Source organism: Branchiostoma floridae, chromosome 5, assembly GCF_000003815.2.
Source record: "Branchiostoma floridae strain S238N-H82 chromosome 5, Bfl_VNyyK, whole genome shotgun sequence".
Lineage (NCBI taxonomy): Eukaryota > Metazoa > Chordata > Leptocardii > Amphioxiformes > Branchiostomatidae > Branchiostoma > Branchiostoma floridae.
In genome coordinates, this window is record NC_049983.1 from 4792037 (window position 1) to 4802322 (window position 10286).

At 40.9% G+C, this 10286-nt stretch overlaps 1 protein-coding gene across 1 annotated transcript in view; it reads left to right on the forward strand.

Annotated features, from left to right (window-relative positions):
* The first annotated feature begins 8610 nt into the window (after positions 1–8610).
* Positions 8611–10286, forward strand: part of LOC118415701 (HAUS augmin-like complex subunit 7) — a 22152-nt gene continuing 20476 nt past the window's right edge. The window contains exon 1 of the mRNA XM_035820450.1: positions 8611–8765. Within this exon, the coding sequence (XP_035676343.1) occupies positions 8706–8765 (60 nt within the window). The 5' untranslated portion in view covers positions 8611–8705. The remainder of the gene's footprint in view (positions 8766–10286) is intronic.

Here is a 10286-nt window from a genome sequence, read left to right on the forward strand (position 1 = left end):
GTCTGTGATCACAGATGACCTGGTACCATGCCTGGTTTTCAGAATTTCATGCCTTCCGAGGTTTTGTCCCCAGTGTAACAGCGTCCAGCTCACAAGAACCTCCAGCAAAACATCTGTGTAACAGCTGTGTCTATAGATATAGGTCAAAATGATATATATATATATATATATATATATATATATAGAAAACAGTTTATTTCTGTTAATTGGCCACTTATTACAACTAAATGCATCTTTCCATGTAGATTATTATCTAAAGTACCTTTCAGCCAAAAACAATGCAAACAAGTTTGAAAGTCCTATAATGGAATTCAGTGGATTTCTGTACTTTCCTCATTAATTATGCAAATTAGCTGTTGATTTGAATAATTAGCATTACATTATGTAAGTCGTCACTTAGGCTATCTACCACTCAAAAATCACGACCACGGCATGTTCAGAACACAAGATGTAAAAAATTGAAGTTTTGCTGCAGTACCTTAGGAAGCCGCTAGGGGGCCCACTATCATACTCGACCTTCGTTGTTCTGACCCCTACCCACCTACCAAATATTATCAGGATCCTTTTAAGGCTTCTCGAGTTATGCGTTACACAAACAAACGGACGCACACACTCGGCCCGCTACCGTCCTAACGGAAAATGATATGCCAACTATTTTCGAACACAACCTTCCTTTCTGCAAACGCTACTCAAATGCCAAATATCATGAAAATCCATACACAGATTCTTGAGTTATATGCTGTTGGAATGGATTTATGAACGTTCCTCATTAATTATGCAAATTATCTGCTGATTTGCATGATAAGTATTACATTGTTTAAGTCATCACTCATTCTATCTACATACAAAAAATCCTGATGATCCGTCAACACGTTCTTGAGTTATTCTCGTCCAAAGTTTGAAAGGAAATCGGTGCCTGCAGTTTCCAACAAGCCGCTAGGGGGTCCAAACTCACAGCACTTACTCTCTGTCCCAAGGGCTATCTACCACTCAAAAATCATGACCACAGCCTGTCCAGAACACGAAGTGTATAATTTAAAAGTTTTGCTGCAGTACCTTAGGCAGCCACTAGAGGGCCCATTATCGAACTTGACCTTCGTTTTCCTAACACCCACCCACCTACCAAATATCATCAGGATCCATTCAAGGGTTCTCGAGTTATCTTGCATACAGACAAACGCACTTACATACAAATCCCGCTACAGCACCGTAGGTAAGAGCTAGGTAAACCATTTTCGCACTTGACCTTCCTCTCCAAAACCGCTACACACCTACCAAGTATCGTGAAAATCGCCCAGCTGCGTTTTGACTTATGCTGCCCAAAACAAACCCCAAAAACATACCAAGCTTGCTGCAGTACCGTAGGAAAACGCCAGGTAAACCGTTTTCTAACTTGGGATTCCTTTTGACAACCGCTACACACCTACCAAAAATCACAAAGTTCCATCCACAATTTCTGGAGTTATTTGCTGTTGACCTACATACAGACCCAAGTCAGCAATCTCATACTCTTCTTGGCGAAGAGAATAACCTTGTAAAAAGCCAAAAGTTGTGTCAAACTTAACTTCTGAGTTGCGGGATACATGTAGTACCTAATTGAAGTGAACGGGCACACTGAAAACAATAATATCAACAGGAATGTTGTGATACACCAATCCGAAAACTACCAAAAGAGCCACAAAATGAACAGACCAGTCTTATTCCACATAATACAATAATTTTGGTAACGCTAAAATCGGGCGAACCTCGGGCGAACCTTGGGCGAACCTCGAGCGAAGGCCGGCAAAGGCCGTCCGAGTTACAGACTGGAAGTCTTCAGACATGAAGAATACTGATAATGATACTAATTCTTTATTTTTTCAATGTACTTTTATGTTTTCACTGTGACGGTTTTCACTGTGACGACCGTAATGTGAACTTATTATTACCACCACAGTGAACATTTAGTTCCGAGAACAAGTTAAATATTCTCAGACCGTGAAAGTATGGTACCGAGAAGACAAAGTGAATTACAGTATATAATCTCACACATCCAAACCTATAGCAAAAAAAATAAAAATAAATAGGAATTACCGCCTTCCTGTCCAATTGCCTTAAATTATAAAAAGTGCGCAGCTTGCTTAGAACAGTTCATACAGTAGTCTTTTATTATCTTATATTTCGGAAAACTGTTAACTAAAGATGAAAGCCCAAAACAAAGGCACGTGTTCAACACAGGTGTCAAATTGATTAGGTGACAGTTAAAATTCTGCCGGAGCCCTCCCGAGCTCCCAGCGACACCAGCACAATGCTCGCCTATAGCACGCCAAACTTGTTAAAAGTCGGACGGAATATCGTCCGGTTATTGCAGGAAGCCCGAACGAGTCTGGCGCGAGGCAGAAGAGTTCGGGCAAACTCCGGCCGAAAATGAGAGAGTCAAAAACCGTCGGGTTGCCGCCCGAGTATTGGCCAAGTCTTGGCCATTGCTCGGACAAGCTCCGGTCGAGCTACAGGCAACCCATTGACGAGCTCTCAGAGCCGAGGCCTCGCTGAAATTAAGCGCAGCGGCAAGTGCCCCGCAAACGCCGGCCGAGCTGCTAAAATTCGGTCGAGGCCCGCATAATCGCCAAAACGCCGGTCATACTCCGGCCGAAAATGTCCATTTGGAGCTCGACAACAACTCGCCCGAGCTAAATTCTTGATTTGTAAAGGGGGCTTAAAGATACGCGTAGAGGACAGAAGAGACTCGGGAGCTATAATTCTCAAATGCAAATATCTGTCGTGTTAGGTGGAGGTGTAATAGTCTACCCGAGACACTAGTGGTTTCTTCCAGCGTAAATTGCTTTGAATGGAGCAGAACACAGTTTTCGGCCTATGGGGATTTCTATAGTTAAGGGCCAGAAAGCTTCGGCACGGAAAAAAATATAGCAGGGTGCACTTTAGGAATACCAAAATCGGATATGTTCCGATATAAATGGATATAACACAATATTTAAACTAGAGTTTGGCGACCTCATACCTCCATGAAATATTTAGAGCTTTTTAAAATTTCATGCAATAGACCAACACATTAACATAATCTATGCATGGTGTTGTTACTAACGTACATATTTCACAATTATTAGATTCCCTTTATTAATCATAAAGTGGCTTTGCAATTTTTACATAAATTATGCAAATAAATTCGTCATTACGATATTTTGTATCTGCTTATATTCCACCTATGATAATTAGCATATGTTACATTTATGGAAGTCCAGTTATTTAAAACAATGGAATTATACAATATCCTCATTACTTATGCAAATCAAGTCCTCATTTGCATAACTTGTATATCATTATGAACATCTTTGCCTAAGCTACCTGCATGCCTAAAATGATGCCAATCCGTCAATCCTTTCTGCAGTTATCCTCTTTGAAATGTCTTAATAAAAACGCCCCTGTAGTTTAGACATTGAATGTTAGGGGGCTGAAACTTGCCCCACTTTGTCATGACACTGAAAGCTATCCTCCACCCAAATGTCAATACCATATCACGTCCGGGACAAGAGATACATAGAAAAAAACTGCTATGATAGAATACTCTCATTAACTATGCAAATGCAGTCCTATTTTGCATAATTAGTATTTCAGTTTGTACAACATTGTCTGAGGCACTTAAACCTCTCACTCTTTCAACGCTGTCCCCCAAGACTCTACTTAAGCTATTCAATACGTGTATTAAGCCCATCGTGTTATATGGTAGTGAGATTTGGGGTATAGACTGTGGAAAAGATAACTGCCCAGTGGAAAATATACAAACCCGCTTTTGTAAAAATATCCTTGGCGTGCACAGGAATTCCTGTAACTCTGCATGTAGAGCAGAACTCGGAGTCTACCCAACAGGCATAGATATAGCAATCCGCATGGTTAAGTACTGGCTACGCCTTAAACAGTTAGATTACTCTACACACCCTTTACAAATAGACGCACTACTCTGTCAACAAAATGTACCTCTAAATAATCATAAGAAAACTTGGCTCCACCATGTAAAATAAATACTTGATGATAATGGTTACTCCTATCTATGGAACTATGATAACTCTAGAATAGACAATAGAATAGCACAAATAATTGATGCGCGTGGATGTCATCCATACAATCAAATCAACATGGCCTAACGTAAGGTAGCTAACGCATGGAACACATGTGTTATTATCAATGTTTAAGTTAACTATCCGTAATATTGGTATTTAACAAACTGTAACGAGTACGCCACCCACCTCAGACATTAGTGTAGTCCTACATGTAGGTGGCCAGCAGTCCCGCAATAATCCGTAGAATATCCCGCGCGGAATCCCCAAACTGCGAAAAATATGGCAAAACACGAACAAGGAACCAACCTCCATGACACGAACAACGCAATCCAAATTCCTTGACAAGCACCTGTAATTGACAATGTGTCTTCCTGCACGTGCAGTTTGATAATTTGATTATCAAAATGCAGCCAATCAGCGAAGAGGAGCGTTCAATGATGTCTTCCTATGTCGAATACTGAAACGACACCATTGGTCACCGATTAGGGCCTTTTACTCCAGATATCATCCAATTAGATGGCGCGTTGTTAGATTAACCATTAGTATCCCAAATCAAAGTTGATTGATTAAAAAAAAGTCGTGTGATTCTTTCTGATATTTTCCATATGAAGCGCAACGGGTTAAATCGCACGCCCAACTTGCTATTATCTATGTTTATTTCTCTTGCCGAATCTGAACTACTTACTGACAACAACAGTATAATTCGTCAGATAGCAGAAAATATACTCAGGTAAGAGCAAGGACGTTATATATAATTTGTCTGACTGGCCTTCATAATTTGTTTATGTAAATAGCGACATGACAGCGACAGATCTGATAGGGCCTTCACACTGAAATCGAATCAGCAGGAATCAAGAAGAACCATATAGCCACTCACTCCATTCTAGCAGCTGTAAAAGAGGAGCCCTTGAGGGTTTGGACATGAAAATTGGCATGCAAGCTATAAAGACACTCACTATTATACTCACTATTATACAGGTAAGATTTTAGCTTCAATTGTTATAAGTGGGTCAGATCTAGAAGAATTGGTCTTCTGACCAAGGGTGTGGTCATCTTGAAATCAACTCAGTTACTCATACAAATCTGAAAAACAAATTGAGGTGGTTCAATATTAAGAGTAATGTCTGTAATTTTCCTCTATTGCGCTAGAGCGCACAGCTATATGAGTCATTTGTCATTTGTAGGGGTATGATTGGGGGGATCTCGGTAGCCTGACTTGATAGCCAGGCCAGGTAGACAGGCCAGGTAGACTGCCCAGACTTTTCATCGAACTCCTCCCTAGTGTCACTTCTGAAAGTATGTTTAGGCTACAACACAACATGTTTGCCTATTTTGGTCTATCTGACCTTCCCTGAAGAGGTAAGAAATTCTTGTTTTTTTTTCCGAAATCAGGCGAAAATTAATTAGCGCGTGATGTCATCCATAAAATGTACTTGCTATACTACGCAGTTTTTTGGGCTCAAATTTGAAATATTCTTGAACTAAGAAATGTCATATTTACTACCACTTTTGGACACTTTTTGACACTTTTGTGTCATTATTTCACATTTACAACGTATGGGATTAGCCTAAAGACATTCTGCTCTAGGCGAGCTGTAACCTGTTGATCTCCCGAATTAGACCCTCCTGTTTGTAAGAAACCACCAGGAGGTCCCCCGGGGTGGGATAATCAGTTTGGCACATGGCAGACTGGAGATAAAGAGCACAGATAAAGATCTTCTTCTTTGGAAACCCCCATGTCTAATCATTCTAAAACAGCATATAATCATGAACTTATTAGTCTATTTTGTAGAGTATCAACAAGCTGAGGTAATATTCCCTTCAAAACTGCAAGAAATCTTGTACAGAAAACTAATCTACTGTACTAAGCGAAAACTGTCAACTGGCCCCCCACTGGGAAGCCAGGCTGATAAGGGACATATAGGCATGAATGTGCAATAAAGGCTATTATTATATTTCAGCCATACCATAGGTATGGTGAAATATATTGTATTCGTAATTATATTGCAATCCATACATAGTATGGGATTGCAATATATTGTTTTTCCTTCGTTTCTTCTCCTCCTGTCAAAATCTTCAAGTTGATTCAACTTTTTCATTTTTGAATCAAATGAGCTGAAATTTGGCAGGGTGGTAGAAATAGCAAATACCCCCAGGTGTTTTTTTCACTTTCTTCATAGAGGCCTTAGAATTTATGATATTTAGGGTTTTTGGTCATTTTTAGACCAATTATGTATATTTTGGGACCCTGTGCCCTGGTATTACAACCTAATGGCCTGAAATTTGGTACAGAGGTGCATTGGACATATGACCACAGGACCCCATCAACATTTTTGTCATAGATTACTTAGAAATTAGTTATTTTGGGGTGTTTTGGCCATTTTTGACTAAAAATGTCTATTTTTGGCTCCTATGCCCTTGTATGGAAACCAAATGACCTGCAATTTTGTACATAGGTGCATTGGACATATGACAACAGGACCATATCAACGCTTTCATTATCGATCATTTAAAAAATGAGTTATTTGGGGGTTTTCGGCCATTTTTGACTAAAAATGTTTATTTTTGGCTCCTATACCATTGTATGAAAACCTAATGACCTGAAATTCGGCATGAAGGTGTGTCTGGTATGTGCCCACAGTACCTCATTTTCACTTTGGGCATACATTACCTTGAATTGTTGAATTTTGGGATTTTTTGCCATTTATGGACTAAAAATGTCAAGTTTTGGCTCCTGTGCCTATGTATGAAAACCAAATGGTCTGAAATTTGGTATGAAGGTGCGTACAGTATGTAGCCACAGGGCTCTATCCACACCTATGGTGTACATCAATCAAAAATTGTGAAATTTTGGATTTTTTGCCATTATTGACCAAAAATGTACATTTTTGCTTCCTGTGTCATGAGAAAGCCAACTGATCTGGAATTTGGTGTCGGGGTAGCTTTAGCACCATAAATGGGAAATGGGCCACATAGACTGGTCCATTTTGCATAGATTGGGGTGTTCTGGAAGAGTCCTTTATTGTATGAAGATGGATTGCAATATGCTGTATTTGCTCCCAAGCAAATGTCGGCCTTTCTAGTGTTTCTTTCTTTCTTTCTTTCTCCTGTCAAATCTTCAAATCGAATCAACTCCGCCATTTTTTAACCGATTGACTTGAAATTTGGCACAAAGGTAGAATAAGTCAATACCCCTAGGTGTTTTTTTCATTTTTTTCATATCTGCCTTTAAAATGATTTTATTGAGGTTTTTGTCAATTTTTATGTATATTTCGGGCTCCTGTACCCTGGTATTACAGCCGAATGACATGAAATTTGGTACAGAGGTGCCTTGATCATATGCTCACCTAGATTCAATAACAGTTTTGGCATACGGTACAACAAAATGCTTAATGTTGCGATTTTTTTACCAAAAAAGGACATTTTTGGCTCCTGTAGCCTCGTTTTACAACCAAATGATCTGAAATTTGGTATAAAAGTGCCCTTCAATTATGTGCACATAAATTCAATAAAGGTTTTCCATACGGTACAACAAAATGCTTAATTTTGCGATTTTTGGCCATTTTTTTACCAAAAAAGGACATTTTTGGCTCCTGTAGCCTCGTTTTACAACCAAATGATCTGAAATTTGGTAAAAGTGCCCTTCAATTATGTGCACATAAATTCAATAAAAGTTTTCCCATACGGTACAACAAAATACTTAATTTTGCGATTTTTGGCCATTTTTTGACCAAAAAAAGGGCATTTTTGGCTCCTGTAGCCTCGTTTTACAACCAAATGATCTGAAATTTGGTATAAAAGTGCCCTTCAATTATGCATGTGCGCACAAATTCAATAAAAGTTTTCCCATACGGTACAACAAAATGCTTAATTTTGCGATTTTATGGCCATTTTTTGACAAAATTTTGACATTTTTGGCTCCTGTTCCCTCGATTTACAACCTAATGACCCGTAAATTGGTAAAGGGGTGCTCTAGATATCTATTCAAATGACCCATGTATAATTTTTGGCATGGACCACTTTAAAATGATATATTTGGGATTTGTTTGGTCATTTTCCAATGGCCAATTGGTCAACGACCTCAAGGCCTATTGTTGCAAGAGGGAGATGGCTGAAATATGCTGTATTTGCTCTCAAGCAAATGTCGGCCTTTCTAGTTATTATTATTATTATAGGCGGTGACCAGCCGCCTGCGCCCATCTGTTTGTTGGAAGATCACAATTTTTATACATCATGCAAAATGAAATGGTGCAATGATGTCGCAGCATCTCTCCCTGAATGTTGGTATGCAATGCTATAGGGTTGATTGAACTAACAATGTGAAGAAATCGTAGGAAAAGCTACTTTTTGTTTTATTCAAATATTCTGTAAAAACGCATCACCGTTGCAGCGAACTGATACAAAAATGGTTTCGCTGGCCGACGAACTACTCCTCGCACAAAATAACACAACCCACGGGCTTTTCATGAAATACAACAAATCTATGCGCAGCTATAACGATCCCCAAGCAATAGGAAGTAGGAAGCAAAAGTTAGGGAGACAACCTTGTCAGATTTTAACTCCGACCGGGAACCTGAAGCACAGGGGTCTCCCCTAGTGCAGAGTGGTACAATCCATCACACAAGGCACCCTGGGATACATGTAGACATTATGGCGGCTATTTCAAGGAAAAAGTCGGAGTTGGCGACATCCTTCAAGTCCAGACTCGAGGTTAGTAGCCTCAGTCAGGTCTGAGTACGGCAGTCTTCATCTGTTACATCTAATGTTACATGTAACAAAAATGTTACAGTTCAAGTCAGCCGAGGTCAATTCCTAACATATCAGTCGAATTCAATGGGGGGGGGGGGGGGTAGTTGAGTTCCTTGTTGTTGTTGTGGTCTCAGAACACAGTTTTTCGCCTATGGGGATTTACATGGTTAAGGACCCCAAAGTGAGGTGGTTCGACGACTCAAAACCTATAGAAAGGTGCAGATACAATTTACAAGAATTTAGTATGTTGAAGTCGAGGGTACGACCTACAAAATATCTGAAAATGAGCATAGATTTGCCTGCTCGTTTTTCCATAAAAGACACTTTGATTTGACCCCCAGCGGAGGTCATGGAACTGCAGGCGACGAACAGGAAGTGCCGGTAACAGTATCAAGGCGCAAATTCCCGCTGGCCGAAGGAGCAACGTAATCCAACTTATACCGTATCAACAACGATATATTCCTCTACCATTCACCACAGTTTCCACCTCGCTGTTGTACACGGAAGAATAACTACGGCCTTTGCAAGTACTGCGGTGCACTATTTTAACCCGAACTACTTTTGGGGACGGGGGTCGCGGAGAAATACTGTGTTCTGAGACCTTAAATTTGTTGTCCCTGTTTACTTCACCGCTAGACATGGTCTCATCAAGGAGGTTATATTCTGAATATAACCTCCTTGGTCTCATGGTGCTTTGCTGCGCTTGGTGCTCTAAAGTTTGCTGTCCTCGCTGGTGCTTGCACTCTGGTGCTTTGCATATGCACCCCGACCAATCGAATGGGGACATCCCTCGCGAATGTGCACACTCCTCTAGAAAATAGGACACTCCTCGACTTTCAAGGGGGCGCTCCTCTTGGAAAGGGGATGTTTCTCCCTCAATTAGGGGACGCTCCTCCGGAAATGGTGTGGTCATCGGGCATAGGGGACGTCCATCCAACACCCCCGCCGGCCCGTGGAATCGGCCGCTAACCCGACAAATCCCTTTCTAGTTCATCTAAATCACAACATCCAAAACTTTAACCCCGTCAGTGCTCTCGACAAACGTCATACCTCGCCAGGTAATGATAGTTTTTTATTAAAAATTGAGGCATGTTGGAAAAAAAGCCGCCCGCGCGGCAGAACATCACCAGTCTTCAGTGTTAAAATGGCGGCGTACCGCACGCCCGGCAAGCACAACATCGAGTTTTAGCCTAAATATCCGCGTGCTTGTCGAGTTTTAAGGCCTCTCTCCCCAACACACGTACATGGGAGAAGTTTCTAACACGATGTCAGGCGTAGTTATCTGTTATGGCTTGTGAAAAGGCCGCGGTTTACTGGAAACGCCCGGTATTACGGCTTACCGTGACAGAGACCCGGCGCCCGTACGTGTGCTGGGGAGGGAAGCCAGTCCCGACAAGCACACGGATACGGTATCGGGCCATGTAGCCGCGTTGTACAAAAAATCCCGAATAACTACGTCTGACATCGTGTAGAAACTCTCCC